The sequence below is a fragment of the Anolis sagrei genome, chromosome 1 (assembly GCF_037176765.1).
Source record: "Anolis sagrei isolate rAnoSag1 chromosome 1, rAnoSag1.mat, whole genome shotgun sequence".
NCBI classification, from domain to species: Eukaryota; Metazoa; Chordata; class Lepidosauria; order Squamata; family Dactyloidae; genus Anolis; species Anolis sagrei.
Window position 1 is genome coordinate 284,660,249 of NC_090021.1, and position 23,060 is coordinate 284,683,308.

The 23,060-nt window shown below is 45.7% G+C and overlaps 1 protein-coding gene across 2 annotated transcripts in view; it reads right to left on the reverse strand.

Annotated features, from left to right (window-relative positions):
- The window catches only part of MAP3K9 (mitogen-activated protein kinase kinase kinase 9), a 39,326-nt gene extending 38,081 nt beyond the window's left edge, over positions 1-1,245 (reverse strand). Inside the window, exon 1 of one of the 2 annotated variants that reach the window (XM_060761696.2) lies at positions 547-1,245. In XM_060761696.2, the coding sequence (XP_060617679.2) occupies positions 547-868 (322 nt within the window). In that variant the 5' untranslated portion in view covers positions 869-1,245. The remainder of the gene's footprint in view (positions 1-546) is intronic. The other variant, XM_060761688.2, reaches the window with a different exon arrangement.
- Between the last annotated feature and the right edge of the window lie 21,815 nt (positions 1,246-23,060).

The following is a 23,060-nucleotide window of genomic DNA, read 5'->3' on the forward strand; positions in this document are numbered from 1 at the left end:
ATCCTGGGAGTTGTAGTTTGGCTTGGCAGCACACTCTTGGGCAGGGAAGGCTGATTGATGTTGTAAAACTCCCGTATCACTGAGGCAGGGATGTGATATTATATTAATACAACAGTGTAGGTCAGGTATGGGCAAACTTGGGCCCTCCTTCCAGGTGTTTTGGACTTCAACTCCCAGAATTCCTAACCGCCTCAGGCCCCTTCCTTTCCCCCCTCAGACGCTTAAGCATCTGAGGGGGGAAAGGAAGGGGCCTGAGGCGGTTAGGAATTCTGGGAGTTGAAGTCCAAAACACCTGGAAGAAGGGCCCATACCTGGTGGAGATGTCAAGTCCATGTTGGGCCACATCTTCTCCGATCTCATGGGTTTATGAGGAGCCTCGCTGCCAGAATGTGTGCTTCTCTTCTCTTAGGAATATCTCCCTCAAACCCAAGGGATTCCCAGGTGTCACAAGGCCCTCCAGGTGTTTTGGACTTCAACTCCCATGATTCCCAATAGCTTCAGGCCTTCCTCCCTCCCCCTCCTCCTCTTCTTCCTCCTCCTCCTTACACTGGATGGCCGGCGCCTGCGGATACTGGGCCCGGATCTCGGCGGCGCTGCCCCGGCTTCCGCTGCTGGTGGTCACGTAGTTGCTGGGGAAGATGCCGACGCGCTGGTCGATCTGCCCGGTCCACCAGCCCTCGTCACCGGACACCTGCGAGTCCTGGGAGAGCACCCGCACCACGTCGCCCGGCCTCAGGCTCAGCTCGTCCTCGCCGCACGCCTCGTACTCGAAGACGGCCGTCCAGAGGCCCGACCCCGATGCCGCCGCGTCGTCGTCGTCGTCCTCGGCCTCCGCCCGGCGCGGGCTGCGAGCTGCAGTTGGCTCCATGAGGGGAGGAAAGGAGGAGAAGGAGGAGGAGGAGGAGGAGAGGGGCGGGCGGGGAAGGGCTCCTCCATAAGCCTCCCGCGCTCCTCATTCGGCAGCCGGCAGCGCCAGGTGCGGCGGCGGCGGCGGCGGCGGCGTTGTCCCTGAGGGCCCGTCGAGGACGGGAGCCGAGCAGGTCCAAAACTCGTCCGCTCGGCGGCCGCGCCTTCGCTGCCCCATCGCCCTCGGCCGCCGCCGATTCCAACCGCGCATCCTTGAGCCACCTGACTGACCGGCAAGATGCAAAGGGGGCGGGGCGTCCGCCTAAAACCCGCCTTCCCTCCTCAAGGTCTTTGTTCCCATTCGCTCTTCTGGCCTTCCGTCAAACTCCTCCCTTACCTGATTGAAAGTCCACATGCTCCCGAAGCCCCACCCTCCCGCCCAATGCGGTTGTTCTCATTCGCTGTTCGGGTTGTCCGTCAAGCTCCTCCCTTACCTGATTGAAAGTCTGCATTCCCTTAAACCTCCTCACACACACACCCCTCCCACTCCTCGGAACAATCCCCGCCCCCGGGTCTAGTTCAGTTGTCTTGCACGCGCTCCGAGTCTCCCCTCGCTATTGGCCCGCTCTAGCCCGGCGCCGGCTTTCCATTGGCTGAGATTTAGCGTCAGTACCTCTTGGCAAAGAGGAAGATTGCGCCTCTTTGCGACCCCGCTCATCTGAATAGCGCATCCATTGGAGTGTGAGCGAATGGGCGGGGCTATGAGGGAGGGGGGAGTTCTCTTTGTTCCCATTGGGTGGAAAGCGAGAAGAAGACGTTTCTTTGTTTACCATTGGCTAACCTTCACTCAATCGTTAACAGTATTGAGTTGCACCTGCTAGAAAAGCAGAAGAGAATGTAGGGGTGGGTCTGCACTGAAAAATTAATGCAATTTGACACCACTTTAACTGCCATGGCTCAGTGCTCTGGAATATTGGGATATGTGGCTTGGCGAGGCATCAGCACTCTGACAGAGAAGGCTGAAGATCTTGCAAAATTATAATTGAGCTCCCATGATTCCATAGCATTGAGCCACCGCAGTTAAGTGGTGCCAATTTGCATTAATTCTATCACAATATTTCAAAGGGTTGGTGTGAGTTTTTCGGGCTGTATGGCCATGTTCCAGAAGCATTCCCTCCTGACGTTTGGCCCACATCTGTGGCAAACATCCTCAGAGGTTGTGAGGTCTGTTGGAAACTAATAATAATTATAATAACTCCATCTCCCTGAAGGGACTCAGGGTGGCTAACATGCGGCCAAGCCCAAGCAATTACAATAAAGCGAAATAAAATACATACAAGACACGCAACAACATCAAATAAAATTTCATTTATTTATTTACTGTATTTGTATACTGCCTTTCTCAGCCTGCGGGTAACTCAAGGCGGTTTACAGGGCAAAATTCAATGCCTGGAATGCCATAAATACAATTAAAAACATAACATGTAATAAAAACTAAAACAAAATCAATAAAACATAAATCCATAGTGTTTCCTTGTTAAAAACACTGTCCAGTCTCATCGTCTAGTTGTGAAAACGTGAGGTGATCCTTTATTTAAAGAATAACTTGTCACCTGATTACTTTAAAAACAATATTCATTTGTATTACTCAATACATGAACTTCATTCTGATTTAATTTGGATTAGTCAAAATACATGGTATAATGCATTTTATTTTTAAAAAATATTTCTTAAACTAATAAAATGACTCATTGGCCAATTTATTATGCCCAGCTGGTTTCAAGTAACAGTTACTATGGTAATTATCAAGGAATGGGCTTGGAAGCTACATCACTTGACATTACTTTCTAAGTGTAACATCATTAGCTTCTTGTTCAGAATTAGACAAAACAAAGTAACATTTTAGAGGTAGATTGTTATTTGCAATGTGCAATATGCTTTAGGTCAAAGATCAAAAACCACAGAGAAGTCTAGAAGATTCTCTACCAAGATGGTTAAAACAGCCTATTATCCTATAACCATATTTAATGCTTTATATTGCTTTTGTTTTTCTATTTGTTTTTTTCCTACTATTTGTTGTCTCTTACATAAAGCCTGTTTTCCATTTCTTTGTTTTTATTATCACTTCTGAGTAATTGTTCAGCCCATTATTCTATCAGAGATTGTTGTCTTCAAAAACCAAAACAGGAAAGGAATTGAGAGGAAAAGATGAAAAAAGTGCAAAACCTAGAGGACGCAGAAATATAAAGCAGTGTTTTAAACTTAGTGTATCTACACTACAGAATTAATGTAGTTTCATACTACTTCAATTATTTAAAATGTATTAGCGTTTAGTTTTGCTTTTTTTGGTTTTTGCTACATGTTCTTGATCATTGTTTACTCTTATTAGTGGTTGGTTATTTGCATTTTAGTCTGGAGGCAGCATTGCAAGGAGTTTATATTTAAAGCAAGTAAAAGTACAGGGTGTCCATAAAATCTCTTTACCAGGCATGTAGCTGGGGGGGGGGGGGGGGCGGCTTTGGGGGCTTCAGCCCCCCCCCCCCGAAATTCTCATGGTAGCCCGCAAGAAGGCCTTACTGGTGCATTATTTAAACTGTTATGTTTATTCATATCATGATCTGATCACCATGCTCAATATATCCCATATGCATGGGGGTATTGGGGTAACAATACAAAAGGTTTGCTAGGGTAGACCCTCTTTCACTCAGACTCAGCCCCCCCTGAATCAAACTCAGCCCCCCCCCCCCCGAATCAAAATCCTGGCTACGGGCCTGCTCTTTACCATTTAAATTTAAAGTCTCTTTACAATGGAAAGAGACTTTATGGACACCCTATATCATATATACATACACATACGTTAATGGGGAATTCTGCATTAAATTACTACACTAAAATATAGATTTAACTAAAGAGAGCGACACTTTTTGGACACAGCGATTTCCAAAAATATTTCCTCTCAACATTTAGTAAGGTATATTACTTTTTCAATGTTGCTAGTCTTCACAAAAGCCAGCAAGCAGCACTGCCTCCTGGTGGCTGATATTTGTGTAGCCTGTAGGATTCACTTAAGAGAGAAAAGAATCTGCAGAAAGTAAAAATATCAAACCACCAGATACGTTCATCTGCTCATCTTTGTTGCAAATATGTTTTTGTTTGAGTACTGGACTTTAGTGACCAGGCTTCAAATTCCCATTTTTGCTGATAAATCGGGAAAATTCAAAAGAAGCAACGACTGCCATTACTTTTTGCACCACAGTGTTACTTCTGGCCTTTTCTAAATATAGGATAAGGAAAAAGTGGCAATGGCCAGACCCTAAGACATTACCGATCCTTTCCCTTCTTCATGGAATGATCCTTGACTTTTCCATGAGTCAAATTAAAATACATAATTCAGGCCCCATAACCTGCCCTTGACTTATATATGAGGCTGACTCATATCTGAGTATTTATGGTAATCATGCAACAAAAAACCCCTTTTAGAGTAATCATAAATCTGAAACAATGTGAAAGCACACATCACACAACACAAAGCAACTTTAACAGTAAAAAAAACAAAAAACCCAAACTTTTGTATCCATGGGACTAGTACCCAGTTTCCTTTATCTATATCAACAAACTAGGACCTCTCTAGACATTTTCTAGATCAGGTATGAAACCCAGGCCCGGGGGCTGAATGCGGCCCCTTGGGCTCTTTTCTCAGACCCTCCTCTCTCTCACCATCCTATCCTTCCTTCCTTCCTTCCTTCCTTCCTTCCTTCCTTCCTTCCTTCCTTCCCTCTTTCCTTTCACCATCCCTCCCTCCCCTCCTTCCCTCCCTCTTTGTCCCTCCCTCCTTCCTTCCCACCCCTTTGTCCTTCCTTCCCTTTCCTCCATCCTTCCCTCTGTTTCTCCTTCCTTCCTTCCTTCCTTCCTTCCTTCCTTCCTTCCTTCCTCCCTCCCTCCCTCCCTTCCTTCCTTTTTTCCCTCCCTCCCTTCCATCCCTCCTCCTATTCCACCCTTCCTTCTATCTTTCTCTTCCTCCTTCCCGTCTCTTTTCCTTCCTCTTTTCATCCTGAGTGATGTTTAGCTGGGAGAAGAGAAGGTAGAGAGGGAACAGGAGAAACGCTTTTCTCTCCTGTCCACCATGAGCTAGAGATCATGACATCATCATCTTGACCCTTTTTGAAATCCAAACATTTCCCATTTTTCCTTCACTTTCTGCCTCCAAAAGGAAAGAAGAAGGGGAGGAAAGGGCAAGGAGGGGAATTGGGGAGAACCCCCTCTCTCCCAGCCTGCCCACCCCGCTTCTTCCTGCCATGCGGCCCCCAAGTTAGAAAGTTGGCCCACATCCATTCTAGATCTTCCAATACAACATTATGGTATTATTGGGATGGTGGTCCTTCATTTCTATAGCTTTTGTTATGAATTGTGGTTTCACATTTCTAACCAAAGTCCTTCAACACACCCCTTATATATTGTGCTTGAATTAGTTATGCTTATAATACTGAAGCAGGCTTTTTCTTTCCCTGAGCAATTGCTCAGAGGCTCAGCCAAAATGCTTCGTTTCAGTTCAAATTGCGGACGCAGATGAGTCAGGAAAGACAGCCAACTGGGTTCAGCAAGAATATCAAAGTTTATTTATAGCAGCTGCTAGTGGCTCTCCGACACAACAAATGGCGTCTCTGGGAAAGCCCACCAGCTTCAAAGGTAGTGTTCCTTTTATACATCAAAAGGGGTTCGGCTTTAAGAGCCGCCCCGAAGATTAAATCATTGGTTAAGAAAGCTGTCAATATTATAATTATATTAAGCAATTAGCTCATATATTTTTAAGTTTCGCTTCACAATAAGCAAGCCCCTTCTTGGAAACATCTCAAGATGCTGACATGCAAAATACAGCTGAAAACATCTGCTGATCTTGGCAAGTTTTAACTTTAGCCTTGGCTACTTCCTTTCTGCAAAGTTGGCAGGTCTCATGACCGATTTTTCACCCTTTCACAAAAAACTCATCTTGAGTCTGTCTTTGTCTCCCATATATGGTCAAGTCCATCCGTTCTCTTTTCTACATGCAAACCCCGGCAGCTTTAGTAAAACTAAAGCTGTGCTTCTTGCCTTTTCTATAGCTGTACCTTTCTGCATACCTACAGCTGTACCTTTCTGCATACCTTTCTGCCTTATTCCCACATGTTTTTGTTTTGCGAAGCGGTTTACAAAAGCGAGAGCAAAATCAGCAAGGGTTAGATATTACGGATCTCTCCAATTATGCCCTTTAATGAGAGCTATCTTTTCTACCGAAGCTGCCTGATGCATATATCTCTGGCAAACTTGAAGCAAAATTGGAAAACAGCACGTTAGCAACAAAAAGACAAAACCGCATAGCATAATCACAAGTATTATTTCTCTAAGCCATGATGCTGAAGGAAGCAGAGACGTTAACCATGAGAAAGGTTGCCATCCATCTTCCTTTACGTTATGATTTATTAACTCTTGCAATTTTTCCAAATCATCTTCAATTGTTTGGTTCAGATTATGAAACTGGACCACGCACTGGCCCTTTATTATAGAACAGAATCCTCCTTTTGTTGCCAACAAATAATCTAGGGCTAGCTTGTGTTGCATTGCCATTTGGCTTAGTTCTTCAATTTCTGATTGTAATTGTCTAACTATTTTTCCTGTGGCATTTATGCTTTTCTCTAATCTACATGTGAGTCCCATGATACTCTTTCTGTTTTCTTGGGCCATTATTCCAGGATAGGACCCGAGGGTTAGGAGCCCTGTTATTAATCCTCCTCCTATCCTTGAGCCTCCAGTTTCGGACAGTTGTGAGTCTATAATCACTTCGTCTGAGCACTCAGGTCCTAGGGGTGCTATGGCTTTCAAAGATCTCTGAAGCCTCCTAGGGTGTTTAAGGACTCGTACAGGGAATGTCAGGTATCCTACCCCAACACACTGGTTTCTTCCTGGATGAAAATTGGTTGCCCATTTATCAAAGAAAAACCACATATTGGGATCTCTAATATGCCATCCTGAACAAATACTGCCTCCATTTCTCAGGGATGTGTAATTTGACTCAAACAGTGGGTACTCAGGGTACAGTTCCTTCCAGTCCGTGTCGGCCAGATTTTGTTTGTTAACATATGTAGAGTTATAGGTTCCATGCAAATAAAACTTGTCCTGACAGTGAGTGTAATTTGTCAACCTTGTTAGGAAGGCTTTTCTGTGCTCCCAGCCTTTCCATTTTTGATTCCATGTACCCTTGTTTGCACAACAAAAACACATTCCTCTCGTGGTGGCAGTATATCTTATTCGTCTAAATTTAATGTGTTTTAATCCATCGGGGACCTGAGAAAATATGGTGGGATTTTGAATAGTTCCTTGTAACCCCCCGAGCACCACCTGGGGGTCAGCTATTAGGGTAGGGAGGAAAGAGAAGTCACCTACTTTCTCTGGATGTTCATATAGGAGTGTCACATCTTTTCCATGCTGATCAAACATGAATCTAGCATGCTCTTTTAGCCAATTTCCCTGTATCATAGTGATCATGTTTATAAGCATCGTATATCCAAAAACCGTTTGAACTCCTATGGTTTTTTTTTTTAGGGCATCTTTCCCTCCTCCCCATTATAATCTCTATCCACCACTTCCAAGATAGGGCTTTCGTTGGGCCACACTGCGTCATATTTGACCTGCGACGATCTGTTGTTCCCGAAGAGGTCAGCTTCATGGCCTTGTTGACCCCTCAGGGAGTTGCCGGACGATCCTGAGTCTCAGGTCACTCTGATCTGCCTTTTTTATCTCCCACATGGGGGTGCCAGCTTGGCACGGGTGTAATGTGTCCAAGGTTTAACTTCCTTCACTTTAATGGCAGTAGGGGTTGATATCAGCACAGTATAGGGCCCTCTCCACTTAGGTCCTAGTGGGTCAATCTTCCACTCTTTCACAAGCACCTCGTCACCTGGCGAGAAACAATGCAAAGGTGTGGTAGGATAGGGTGGATTTAACTCTGAAGTATATTGTGCAATTTGTTTTATCTGTCCAGCCAGGGCTTGCACTTGTTGAATGGTTTGTTTATCTCCAATCACATGTTGGTCTCCCCCTTTGTCCAGTATTGACCTCAAATTTAATGGTGGTCTGCCATATAGTCTCTCATAGGGGGTCAGACCTGTTCTTTTGTGAGGGGTACACCTTACTCTCAATAGTACCATGGGCAGTATTACAGTCCAACCCAGCCCTGTCTCTTGACAGATTTTTGACATAGCAGTCTTTAGAGTCCGATTCATTCTCTCAACTTTAGCTGAGGACTGGGGCCTGTAAGCGCAATGCAATTTCCATTTTGTGCCCAATATTTGACACAGTCCTTGAATCACCTTGTGTACATAAGCTGGACCGTTGTCAGACCCTATTTCTAATGGTATTCCAAATCTGGGGATTATGTCCTTCAAAAGTGCTCTTGAAACTTCTACTGCCTTTTCAGTTCGGGTTGGGTATGCCTCTACCCACCCGGTGTAGGTGTCCACAAAAACAAGCAAATATTTGTAGCCCTTTTGCGGGGGCATCTCAGTAAAATCAGTCAAAATTGCCTCGAATGGGACGTTGCCTATGTGTTGAATTCCTGGTGGCTTTAAGGGTCCTTCTCGAGGATTATTCTTGGCGCATGTCCAGCATCGGTGTGCTGCTGCTGCTGTCAGGCTATGGAGTCCATCAATGTACATTTGCCGTTCTAGCAGCTTAGCTAAGGCTGTCTTACCCAGGTGTGTGTTGGAGTGCATATGTCGGACTATGTGCCACGCCATATCCTTAGGGACATAAACGCGGTTATCTGGCATCACAATGACCTCTCCCTTCCATTCTCCTTTTTCCCCCAAAGCCCAATTCTCCTCTTCTTTTGTGTATGTAAACTTTTCTAATGGGGGATCTCTTATTACCGTCACAGCCAACAGGTGCTGCTTATTGTGGGGGTGCTTAGCTGCCTCTCTTGCGGCCAAATCAGCTAGTCTATTACCCTGTGTCACTGGGTCTTCTCCCCTTTGGTGTCCTTTGCAATGCATTACAGCCACTTTGTCCGGGTCCCATACCGCCTCCAGGAGGGCCACAATCTCAGCTGCATTTTTAACGCCCTTTCCAGCCGACGTAAGGAGTCCCCGCTCCTTGTACAAAGCTCCATGGGCATGGAGCGTAGTAAAGGCGTACTTTGAGTCCGTGTAGACATTGACCCGTTTTCCCTTTGCCAACTGCAGTGCTCTGGTGAGGGCTATCAATTCAGCCCGTTGAGCGGAGGTTCCCGGGGGGAGCGACTCTGCTTCCAGAATCTCTCCCCCCCCCTGTACCACCGCATATCCTGCACGCCTCTCACCGTTCTCCATAAAGCTACTGCCATCCGTGAACAGGGTCATGTCTGCCTTGGACATTGGTACGTCCTTTAAGTCAGGTCGGCTGGAATATACCTGTTCCATCACCTGAATGCACTGGTGGACTGTTTCCTCTCCTGGGGCAGGCAACAAGGTGGCCGGATTTAAGGTGGCACAAGTTTCTAGGGTCACCATCGGGTTATCACACAACACCCCCTCATATTTTGTCAATCTCTCATTTGTGAGCCAGCGCGGTCCCTTGGTGTCTAACAGCGCCTTTACATGGTGTGGTACTTTGACGGCCAGTGGCTGTCCTATAGTCAATTTACTTGCTTCTTTTATCAAATCTACTGCTGCTGCCACTGCACGAAGACAGGGCGGCATTCCCTGTGCTACCGTGTCTAACTGTTTTGACAGATAAGCCACTGGTCTCTGCCATGATCCTAATGTCTGGGTAAGCACCCCTATTGCCACTCCTTCCTTTTCAGACACGAACAAGTCAAACGGTTTCTCCAAGTCTGGGAGCCCGATCCTCCATTCCTCTTCCATGGGTATTGTCAATTCCATTTGGCCATTGTCTAAAAATTGGATTTGTGCTCTTAATTTTGACAAAATGTCTCTTCCTAATAATGACACTGGGCAATCAGGGTGATATAGTAATTTATGACTCACATTATGGCCTGCCAGATTACATGTCCGTTCCTGTAGAAAAGGGCATTTCTGAATTTTTCCTGACAGCCCCACCACTTTGGTGACTTCTGCGCTGGTAGGACCAATAAGTTTGTTCACCACTGATCGTTCTGCCCCAGTGTCTACTAAAAAGTCAACTTGCTGTTCCCCTACTTCTATAGTGACCATCGGCTCCCCGGGGTCCAGCAAAACGAGAGCCTGGTCGGTTCATTCCTCTTCCTCCGCATCCTCCCATTCTTCTTCTGCTATTGCAGCCACTACTGCTTCCCTCTTCTGGTGTGGAGTATAACCTCCACGGCCTCTTCCACGTCCTCTACCTCTTCCTCTGCCTCGTCCTTTGCCTCCTTCCTCTCCAGACACCTTCTCTGTACATTCCCCCTTTTAGTGCCCATAGCCACTGTTAGCGGGGGCGCATTGGGAATTGCATATCGCTGCCCCCGGCAACTATGTTCTTCCGCCGGCTCTTCTTCCTGGGCAAGGACCTTAACCTTGACTTTCCTTTCCTTCTTCCTTATCATCATACACTGCACTTTTTACACTTCCGGACCCAATCAGGATTTTGGGTCACCACGTTGTCCCAGGCATCAATATAAGTATATTGATCCAGATGATGGTTAGCACAAAATTTTTCTACCTGCCTAATCTTCTTTAGGTCCCACGACCCCTCTGCAGGCCACCCAAAAGGAAAGGTGGGCCATTCTCCTGTGCACAGATTCCTTAATCTGTAGTCCTTAAAATCCCCTGGATCTCCCTGACTCGATGCAGCTACAAACTTGTCAAAGTTGTCTAGCATACACTGAAGCGGAGTCACTGTCTTTGAGTTCCTCCCACCCATGGCCTCTAGTGGGGAGCAAACCTTGACCTAGACGCCCGGACACTCGACGGCACGTTTTAGGAACTGCAAGGTTTGCCCCGTCCTCCCACTACCCCACGGGATACTTAGTGGTCCCCCTTCCCCCAGCGCTGGTGTGTGTTACCTAGTGTCTTACTTGACCACTTATACTTGCCGGGTCTCTGTAGACGTTGGAACAACCTTCGTCCCCCGGACTTTCCTCCTTTTGGATCCTTCTTATCACTCCTCCACTCCCAGGTGATTTCTTGAGAACCCGAAGAGTTGCGATTTACCTTGATCAAGCAGCACCGACAGAAGAGGGGAGTGTCGCAGCCGGCTATTAGTCGGGGCCCCCCTTTGTCTCGGCTAACGGCAATCGCCTCTCGCGCCCCTGATGCTGATCAAAAATCGTCTTGCCAACAAGATCCGTCTCCCCCGACTCCGGCCCGTCTGAATCAAATCTCGGTGGAACCTCCAAAATGAAGCAGGCTTTTTCTTTCCCTGAGCAATTGCTCAGAGGCTCAGCCAAAATGCTTCGTTTCAGTTCAAATTGTGGACGCAGATGAGTCAGGAAAGACAGCCAACTGGGTTCAGCAAGAATATCAAAGTTTATTTATAGCAGCTGCTAGTGGCTCTCCGACACAACAAATGGCGTCTCTGGGAAAGCCCACCAGCTTCAAAGGTAGTGTTCCTTTTATACATCAAAAGGGGTTCGGCTTTAAGAGCCGCCCCGAAGATTAAATCATTGGTTAAGAAAGCTGTCAATATTATAATTATATTAAGCAATTAGCTCATATATTTTTAAGTTTCGCTTCACAATAAGCAAGCCCCTTCTTGGAAACATCTCAAGATGCTGACATGCAAAATACAGCTGAAAACATCTGCTGATCTTGGCAAGTTTTAACTTTAGCCTTGGCTACTTCCTTTCTGCAAAGTTGGCAGGTCTCATGACCGATTTTTCACCCTTTCACAAAAAACTCATCTTGAGTCTGTCTTTGTCTCCCATATATGGTCAAGTCCATCCGTTCTCTTTTCTACATGCAAACCCCGGCAGCTTTAGTAAAACTAAAGCTGTGCTTCTTGCCTTTTCTATAGCTGTACCTTTCTGCATACCTACAGCTGTACCTTTCTGCATACCTTTCTGCCTTAATACTAGGGAATAATTCCTTGTTCTGAAATAATGAGCATAAATACTGTCTAATTGCCAAGTTACAATGCTAGGATTTTGTAATCATGTTTGCAACTATTGAAAATATAAACCTCCCAAGCCTTTCACTGTTTATTTGTTAATGTATATATTTGATGACCGGTACTATATGTATATATTGATTTGCCAGCTTGGCTTATCTCTTTAGTTTGGGTTATAGACATTTGATGTACTGAGCATGTTCAGACTCAGGACTCCATTTTATATTTAGTTGGCTTACACCTCATTGGAGGTGGATATGTTTGCATTAGACCTCAGTGGAGGTGGATGTATGTGTTTGACTTGAATAGAGAAATATGACTTAAGGACTTCAGTGAGTACAGCTATACCTAAAGACTATGGACAATAGATTAAGAATGATATCCTGTATATTCAACGCACCGAGAAGAAACTACATCCTATTTATAATAAGAACTGTGCCTGTATGGTGAATTAATACAAGTTGTTTATGAGTAACCCAGATATGTTATTTTTCAAAGAAGACTTTGCTTTTTTATCTCTTTGTGCATATTTTAACTAAGAGGTTTCAAGGGAGTTAATATCTTTTGGGCAATTACAACTGCAAATTCTACTTCAAAGAAAGAACGATCCTCTGCTAACCAAATATTGATATTGTTATTGTTTATTGCTTATTGTGTATTTTCTGTTTTTGAGTTTATTTTAACTGTTTTGTATTGATTATTGTTATTGCTTTTGTTTATTGATGTGCTGTGGGCTTGGCCTCATGTAAGCCGTACCGAGTCCCTTGGGGAGATGATAGCAGGGTACAAATAAAGTATTACTATTACTATTACTATTATTATTATTCTCCAGCAAAGGATCACCGCCTTGTCGGGGCGCTGGAGCTTGAGCACCTCAATGATGTCATGAGCGAAACCGTGAAGGGCCACCCAAGACGGGACGGTCGTGGCAGAGAGGTCAGACCAAGCGTGATCCCTGGGGAAGGCAACGGCAAACCACCCCAGTATCCTTGCCAAGAAAACTAAATGGACCAGTACAACCAGAGATATGTCGGTATGCCATTGGAAGATGGGACTCCCAGGTCGGAAGATGGCCAAAATGCTACTGGGGAGGAGCAGAGGATAAGTTCAACTAGCCCCAGATGTGATGACGCAGCTAGCTCAAAGCCGAAAGGAAGGCTAGTGGCCGACGGTACTGGAGGTGAACGACGAATCCGATGCTCTAAAGATCAACACACCATAGGAACCTGGAATGTAAGATCTATGAGCCAGGGCAAATTGGATGTTGTTATTGGTGAGATGTCAAGACTAAAGATAGACATTCTGGGGGTCAGCGAACTGAAATGGACTGGAATGGGCCACTTCACATCAGATGACCACCAGATCTACTACTGCGGACAAGAGGAACATCGAAGAAATGGAGTAGCCTTCATAATTAATAAGAAATTCGCTAAAGCGGTGCTTGGATACAACCCAAAAAATGACAGAATGATCTCAATTCGAGTGCAAGGAAAGCCTTTCAACATCACAGTGATCCAAATATACGCCCCAACCACAGCTGCTGAAGAAGCAGAAGTAGATCAGTTCTATGAGGATCTGCAGGAACTACTGGATAATACACCAAAAAGAGACATTATTTTCATTACAGGAGACTGGAATGCCAAAGTGGGAAGTCAAATGACAACAGGGATCACAGGCAAGCATGGTCTGGGAGAACAAAATGAAGCGGGACGCAGGTTGATAGAATTTTGCCAGGAAAACTCGCTGTGTATAACGAATACTCTCTTCCAACAACCTAAAAGACGGCTTTATACATGGACCTCACCAGATGGTCAACACCGAAATCAGATTGACTACATCCTTTGCAGTCAAAGGTGGCGGACATCCATCCAGTCGGTGAAAACAAGACCTGGGGCTGACTGTAGCTCAGATCACGAACTTCTTATTGCCCAATTTAGAATAAAACTAAAGAGTTCAGGGAAAATACACAGACCAGTTAGATATGATCTCACTAACATTCCTAGCGAATATACAGTGGAAGTGAAGAACAGATTTGAAGGACTAGATTTAGTAAACAGAGTCCCAGAAGAACTATGGACAGAAGTCCGCAACATTGTTCAGGAGGCGGCAACAAAGTACGTTCCAAAGAAAAAGAAAACCAAGAAGGCAAAATGGTTGTCTGCTGAGACACTGGAAGTAGCCCAAGAAAGGAGGAAAGCAAAAGGAAACAGTGAAAAGGGGAGATATGCCCAGTTAAATGCGCAATTCCAGAGGTTAGCCAGAAGAGATAAGGAACTATTTTTAAATAAGCAATGCATGGAAGTGGAAGAAGACAACAGAATAGGAAGGACAAGAGACCTCTTCCAGAAAATTAGAAACATTGGAGGTAAATTTCAGGCAAAAATTGGTATGATAAGAAACAAAGATGGCAGGGACCTAACAGAAGCTGAAGAGATCAAGAGAAGGTGGCGAGACTATACAGAAGATCTGTATAGGAAGGATAACAATATCGAGGATAGCTTTGACGGTATGGTGAATGAATTAGAACCAGACATCCTGAGGAGTGAGGTTGAATGGGCCTTAAGAAGCATTGCTAACAACAAGGCAGCAGGAGATGATGGGATCCCAGCTGAACTGTTTAAAATCTTAAAAGATGATGCTGTCAAGGTGATGCATGCCATTTGCCAGCAAATATGGAAAACACAAGAATGGCCATCAGACTGGAAAAAATCAACTTATATCCCCATACCAAAAAAGGGAAATGCGAAAGACTGCTCAAACTTCCGTACAGTGGCCCTTATTTCTCATGCCAGTAAGGTAATGCTCAAGATCCTGCAAGGAAGACTCCAGCAATACATGGAGCGAGAGTTGCCAGAAGTTCAAGCTGGGTTTAGAAAAGGCAGAGGAACCAGAGACCAGATTGCCAATATCCGCTGGATAATGGAGAAAGGCAGGGAGTTTCAGAAAAACATCTACTTCTGCTTCATTGACTATTCTAAAGCCTTTGACTGTGTGGATCATAATAAATTGTGGCAAGTTCTTAGTGGGATGGGCATACCAAGCCACCTTGTCTCTCTCCTGAGGAATCTGTACAAGGACCAAGTAGCAACAGTCAGAACTGACCACGGAACAACAGACTGGTTCAAGATTGGGAAAGGCGTACGGCAAGGCTGCATACTCTCACCCAACCTTTTTAACTTGTATGCAGAACACATCATGCGATGTGCGGGGCTTGATAAATGCAAAGCTGGGGTGAAAATTGCTGGAAGAAACATTAACAACCTCAGATATGCAGATGACACCACTCTGATGGCCGAAAGCGAGGAGGAGCTGAGGAGCCTTCTAATCAAGGTGAAAGAAGAAAGCGCAAAAGCCGGGTTGCAGCTAAACGTCAAAAAAACCAAGATTATGGCAACAAGAATGATTGACAACTGGAAAATAGAGGGAGAAACCGTGGAGGCCGTGACAGACTTTGTATTTCTAGGTGCAAAGATTACTGCAGATGCAGACTGTAGCCAGGAAATCAGAAGACGCTTACTTCTTGGGAGGAGAGCAATGTCCAGTCTCGATAAAATAGTGAAGAGTAGAGACATCAGACTGGCAACAAAGATCCGCCTAGTCAAAGCCATGGTATTCCCTGTAGTAACCTACGGATGTGAGAGCTGGACCTTAGGGAAGGCTGAGCGAAGGAAGATCGATGCTTTTGAGCTGTGGTGTTGGAGGAAAGTGCTGAGAGTCCCTTGGACTGCGAGAAGATCCAACCAGTCCATCCTCCAGGAAATAAAGCCCGACTGCTCACTGGAGGGAAAGATACTAGAGACAAAGCTGAAGTACTTTGGCCACATCATGAGGAGACAGGAAAGCCTAGAGAAGACAATGATGCTGGGGAAAGTGGAAGGCAAAAGGAAGAGGGGCCGACCAAGGGCAAGATGGATGGATGGCATCCTTGAAGTGACTGGACTGACCTTGAGGGAGCTGGGGGTGGTAACGGCCGACAGGGAGATCTGGCGTAGGCTGGTCCATGAGGTCACGAAGAGTCGGAGACGACTGAACGAATGAACAACAACAATTATTATTATTATTATTATTATTATTATATTTGTAGTGGTATGTCTTTATCCTTGGCAGCTTAAAGACATGGTTTTTCAGTTTAACAGCTGAGTTACCTGTGTGCCATTACATGAATGCTTATGAATATCACTTGTTCAAAGAGTTGACTTCAAACAGGGTTGTGCTTTTCTTGACTAGTTGTTTTCAAAAGGTGGTGTCCACATATTCATGAAGATTCACATTTGTGGCATAATTATTACCTTTTCAATAAGGTTATGGTGCAGTTATTTCCAACACGTTATGGAATTTCCAGTAGCAACACAGTGCCGTATGTTTTGCAATTCATTTACGATACATCCTCAATAATGCTACATCAATTTTGTTGAGATCATTGTGCGTGTGTGTATGTATTTGTGTTGGCCTCCAGGTCACCTGTTGATTTATGGCAACTCCATGAGTTCCATGGGGTGTTCTTAGGCAAGGAATATCAAAGAGTGGTTTTGCCTCTTCCTTCCTCTGAAAATATAGCTTGCAGCCCTGGTCTTCATTGCATGCATGCACACACACATACACACAAATAAATGCTATTATAAAAGAGTTGTGTACATTGTTGCCTGCATTTGGAAGCTAGATTTTCCAATACTACAGGAATTTAACGCGGACACCAGCCCAAAGCTGCTGCTAAAAACATAGGCCTGGTTTCCTTTGCAGTCTGAGCGCTGTCGTGACGTCAGAGCAACCTATTAGGCAGGGCCTTGGCAACAGGCTTTTTTCAGCTGCTGAGGTCGATCCCGTTGCTATGGCAACTAGGACGCTCTTCCTAGATCCCTCGGGAATGATTAATCTCGCGAGAAAGGCGTGTTCTACGGGATGATTATATGTCTGAGTGGTTGAAGTTCCCCTTCTCATCCCCGTGAAATTCCTCAAATGTTTCTGCCTTAGTTTCTCATCCCCCTAGCATTTCTGTTCTCCTTGTCCTCTAGGATATTTATTATTATTATTATTATTATTATTGACACAAAAACACAGTATGACACAGCAAAAGAGATATATATGCTGGATTTAGTAGCACAAAATCATAAGTCAAACACTTCCCATGCGTTCAGGATTGTGTGATGTATTATTATTATTATATATTATTTTTCTATTATTATTTTTCTATATTATTATTATTAGTACTTGCTTACTTAGCCAATCTCTTGTTGTCCGAGTAGGATAGTCTTCCAAGATCGGTATCCTCGTGGTGGGTACATAGGTGACTGTGGAGCCCTATTCTTGATCTGTATCTTCGCACACAGTGAGGGCATCGGATTTCAGGTGGAAGGCGGTCTCGGTCGGGGTTGACTTGATGCGCCTTCGTCTTGGCAAGTTTCTCTCCTTCGCCCTCCATTCGTGCCTCTTCACATTCTACAGCACTGCTAGTCACAGCTGACCTCCAACTGGAGCGCTCAAGGGCAAGAGCTTCCCAGTTCTCAGTGTCTATGCCAGAGTTTTTGAGGTTGGCTTTGAGCACATCTTCAAATCTCTTTTCCTGTCCTCCAACATTCCATTTTCCATTCCTGAGTTCGGAGTAGAGCAACTGCTTTGGGAGACGGTGGTTGGGCATCCAGACAACATGGCTGGTCCAGCAGAGTTGAAGGTGGAGGACTATGGCTTCAATGCTGGTAGGTCTTTGCTTCTTCCAGCACGCTGACATTTGTCCACTTGTCTTCCCAAGAGATTTCCAGGATTTTCCAGAGGCAGTGCTGATGGAATGGTTCCAGGAGTTTCATGTGACATCTGTAGACGGTCTATGTCTCACAGGCATATAGCAGGGTTGGGAGGACAATAGCTTTATAAACAAGCACCTTGGTATCCCTATGGATGTCCTGGTCCTCAAACACTCTCTGCTTCATTCAGAGAAAAAAAAAAAAAAGCTGTGCTCACAGAGCTCAGGCAGTGTTGTATTTTACTGTCAATGTTGACTTTTGTGGAGAGGTAGCCACCTTTCCACAAAAGTATTATTATTATTATTATTATTATTATTATTATTATTATTATTTGATACACAACAAGATTAGTACACAGCAAACAAGATAAAAAAAAAGTACACAGCAAACAAGATCACTATGCTGGCTGTTGTATTTGATCACACGTCGAACATTTCCCAAGTGCCCAGGACTGTGTGATGGTAATTTTGTCTGCACCAATTGTTTTTATGCACAGGCCAAGGTCTTTAGGCACTGTACCCAGTGTGCCAATCACCACTGGGACCAACTTTACTGGCATGTGTCAGAGTCTTTGCAGTTCGATTTTTAAGTCCTTGTATCATGTCAGCTTTTCCAGTTTCTTCTTGTCAATTCTGCTGTCACCTGGGATTCCAACATTAATAATCCATACTTTTCCTCCGCACAATTGTGAGGTCAGGAGTATTTGCTCCAAAATTGTGTCAGTCTGAATTCGGAAGTCCCAGAACAAATGCAGTTTGACGTCACTTGGGCAGAGTTAAAAATCTCATTGATGTATCCTCAATATGCAACTTCCACCTTCCCAAATTCCTGACTATTCAACAAACTGGCTAAGGCTTCTGGCAGCTGGAGTCTTCCGGGAGTTGAAGTCCAAACTCTTTAAGGACTTGAGCAGGCATCCTCAACCTGAAGGCCTTCCAGCTGCCAGAAGCCCTAGCCAGTTTGTTGAATAGTCAGGAATTTTGGGAGGTGGAGGTTGCATATTGAGGATGCGTGGATTAAAGTTTAACTCTGTTCAAGTGGTGTCAAACTGCATTCGTTCTAGTAGACCTCACAACCTCTGAGGATGCCTGCCATAGAAGTAGGTGAAACATCAGGAGAGAATGCTTCTAGAACATGACCATACAGCCCGAAAAACCTACAACAACCCAGTGATTGCGGCCATGAAAGTCTTCGACAATACGTTCATGTAGAGTTTCCCAAACATTGGTCTTTCAGTTATCCGGACTTCATTTCCCACAATCCCTGCTCATGGCCGAAGCAGCCAAGGCTTCTGGGAGTTGAAGTCCAAAACTTGAAGGATGCGAGCAGGCATCCTCAACCTGAGGCCCTCCAACTTCCAGAAGCCCTAGTCAACTTGCTGAATGGTCAGGAATTCTGGAAGGTGGAGGCCGCAGGTTGAGGATGCTTGGACTAGAGTTCAAGTGGCGCCAAACTGCATTCATTCTCGTAGTTGTTTCCCAAACCCGGGTCAGCCAGGTATCTGGACTTCATTTCATAGAATCATAGAATCAAAGAGTTGGAAGAGACCTCATGGGCCATCCAGTCCAACCCCCTGCCAAGAAGCAGGAATATTGCATTCAAATCACCCCTGACAAATGGCCATCCAGCCTCTGCTTAAAAGCTTCCAAAGAAGGAGCCTCCACCACACTCCGGGGCAGAGAGTTCCACTGCTGAACGGCTCTCACAGTCAGGAAGTTCTTCCTAATGTTCAGATGGAATCTCCTCTCTTGTAGTTTGAAGCCATTGTTCCGCGTCCTAGTCTCCAAGGAAGCAGAAAACAAGCTTGCTCCCTCCTCCCTGTGGCTTCCTCTCACATATTTATACATGGCTATCATATCTCCTCTCAGCCTTCTCTTCTTCAGGCTAAACATGCCCAGTTCCCTAAGCCGCTCCTCATAGGGCTTGTTCTCCAGACCCTTGATCATTTTAGTCGCCCTCCTCTGGACACATTCCAGCTTGTCAATATCTCTCTTGAATTGTGGTGCTCAGAATTGGACACAGTATTCCAGATGTGGTCTAACCAAAGCAGAATAGAGGGGTAGCATTACTTCCTTAGATCTAGACACTATGCTCCTATTGATGCAGGCCAAAATCCCATTGGCTTTTTTTGCTGCCACATCACATTGTTGGCTCATGTTTAACTTGTTGTCCACGAGGACTCCAAGATCTTTTTCACACGTACTGCTCTCGAGCCAGGTGTCCCCCATTCTGTATCTTTGCATTTCATTTTTTCTGCCAAAGTGGAGTATCTTGCATTTGTCACTGTTGAACTTCATTTTGTTAGTTTTGGCCCATCTCTCTAATCTGTCAAGATCGTTTTGAATTCTGCTCCTGTCCTCTGGACTATTGGCTATCCCTCCCGATTTGGTGTCATCTGCAAACTTGATGATCATGCCTTCTAGCCCTTCATCTAAGTCATTAATAAAGATGTTGAACAGGACCGGGCCCAGGACGGAACCCTGCGGCACTCCGCTCATCACTTCTTTCCAAGATGAAGAGGAAGCATTAGTGAGCACTCTCTGTGTTCGTCCACTTAACCAATTACAGATCCACCTCACCGTAGTTTTGCCTAGCCCACATTGGACTAGTTTCCTTGCCAGAAGGTCATGGGGGACCTTGTCGAAGGCCTTACTGAAATCCAGGTATGCTACATCCACGGCATTCCCCGCATCTACCCAGCTTGTAGCTCTATCGAAGAAAGAGATCAGATTAGTCTGGCATGACTTGTTTTTGATAAATCCATGTTGACTATTAGCGATGACTGCATTTGTTTCTAAGTGTTTGCAGACCGCTTCCTTAACAATTTTTTCCAGAATCTTGCCCGGTATTGACGTGAGGCTGACTGGACGGTAGTTGTTTGGGTCGTCCTTTTTTCCCTTCTTGAAGATTGGGACCGCATTGGCCCTCCTCCAATCTGCTGGAACTTCTCCCGTTCTCCAAGAACTCTCAAAGATGGTTGCCAATGGTTCCGAAATGACTTCCGCTAGTTCCTTCAATACTCTTGGGTGTAGTTGATCTGGCCCTGGGGACTTTAACTCATTAAGAGCGGCCAGGTATTCCTGGACGACTTCTTTCCCAATTTGGGATTGGATGTCCTCCAATCCCTCATCCACTCCATCTTGCTGAGGGTGAAGACTCTCTTTTTGTGAGAAGACCGAGGCAAAGAAGGCATTAAGTAGTTCTGCCTTTTCCCTGTCCCCTGTCAGCATTGCCCCATCTTCTCCTCGAAGAGGTCCTATCGCCTCCTTGTTTTTCCTTTTTCTACTGACATAAGAATAGAAGCCCTTTTTATTGTTTTTAATGTCCCTGGCAAGTCTGAGCTCGTTTTTTGCTTTAGCTTTGCGGACCTTTTCCCTACAGGTGTTGGCTATTTGTTTGAATTCTTCTTTGGTGATTTCTCCCTTTTTCCACTTCTTGTGCATGTCTCTTTTGTGTCTTAGCACAGTTAGAAGTTCTTTGGACATCCATTCTGGCTTCTTTGCACTTGTCCTATTTTTTCTCTTTGTTGGCACGGTTTGCAATTGCGCTCTTGAGAAATTCCCATCCATCCGTAGCTCCCTTGTCTTTTAGTATCTGTGTCCACGGAATGCTGCTCAGCGTTTCCTTCATTTTTTGGAAATCAGCTCTCCTAAAGTCCAAAATGCGGGTTTGACTTGTCTTAGTTTCGGCCTTCCTTTGTACCTCAAATTGCAGGAGCACATGGTCACTTGCCCCTAAGGATCCTACCACTTCGACCACATCGATCAGGTCCTCCGCATTTGTTAGGATGAGATCAAGAGTAGCCAATCCCCTTGTTGCCTCTTCTACCTTCTGGACCATGAAATTGTCTGCAAGGCAAGCGAGGAATTTGTTGGACCTTGTACTCTTGGCCGAGTTTGTTTTCCAGCAAATATCGGGATAGTTGAAATCGCCCATGACTACTACATCTCTTTTCTGTGCCTATTTGGTCAACTGTTGGCAGAAGACTTCATCAAGATCTTCCTCCTGGCTTGGGGGTCTGTAGTAGACGCCTACAACGACATCTTTTTGAGTCCCAGTTCCCTTGATTCTTATCCAGATGATTTCAAGCTGGTTTCTCAGATTGCTGTCTTGAATTTCTTCTGCAGCATAAGAGTTTTTGACATATAAGGCTACTCCGCCTCCTCTCCCCTTTGTTCGGTTTCTGTGAAAGAGGTTATACCCCTCGATATCTACATTCCAGCGATAGGAGTCATCCCACCAGGTTTCAGTGATGGCTATGATATCATATTTGTGGTGTAGTGCTAGAAGTTGGAGTTCGTCTTGTTTATTTCCCATGCTCTGTGCATTAGTGTAAAGACATGTGAGCCCCTGGGATCTTCCCTTGAGCTGTTTAATTGGGATTATTGTGCTTTTGGTACTTGGTCCTTGTTGTGTTTGTGCAGCCCTCCGTTTAGCCTTCTGGCGATTCCCAGACATTATGGGTAAAGTAGTGTTCGCAAGGCTGTTGTCCCCCTCCCCCGGTGGACCTAGTTTAAAGTGCGTCTAATGAGGTTTGCGAGTCTGTTTCGGCCAATCCCTGCTCATTGGCCGAAACAGCCAAGGCTTCTGGGAGTTGAAGTCCAAAACTCTTGAAGGCTGAGAGCAGGCATCCTCAACCTGAGGCCCTCCAACTTCCAGACGCCCTAGTCAACTTGCTGAATGGTCAGGAATTCTGGAAGGCGGAGGCCGCAGATTGAGGATGCTTGGACTAGAGTTCAAGTGGCGCCAAACTGCATTCATTCTCGTAGTTGTTTCCCAAACCCGGGTCAGCCAGGTATCTGGACTTCATTTCCCACAATCCCTGCTCATTGGCCAAAACAGCCGAGGCTTCTGGGAGTTGAAGTCCAAAACTCTTGAACTACAGCAGGCATCCTCAACTAGAGGCCCTCTAGCTGCTTGGGCCTCTAGCTGCCAGAAGCCCTAGACAACTTATTGAGTGGTCAGGAATTCTGAGAGATGGAGGTCGCAGGTTGAGGATGCCTGGACTGGAGTTAAAAGTGGCACCAAACTGCACTCATTCTGATAGCTGTTTCCCAAACCCTGGTTAGCCAGGTGTCTGGACTTCATTTCCCATAATTCCTGCTCATTGGCCGAGATAGCTGAGGTTTCTGGGAGTTGAAGTCCACAATGCAGGGCTAGCGTTGGGACCCTGAGCCCCCCTCCCCCCCCCCCCCGGGCATTCGCTGGAGGGCGAGCGCGAGAAGAGTTGGCGCGAGCCTGTCCCTCGGAGCCTCTTTTCGCCTTGGCAACAGCGAGGGGCAGGAGGAGGCATGGCAGCAGCAGCAGGGCCTGCCGCAAAGGCTGCCGGTCCCTCGTAGGGGGGGGGAGGAGGGGGAGGAGGGGGAGGAGGAGGGGCGGCCCGGGCGTAAGATGGCGGCGGCGCTGGCGGGGGGGAGGCGGCGGCGGAGGCGGAGGCGCGGG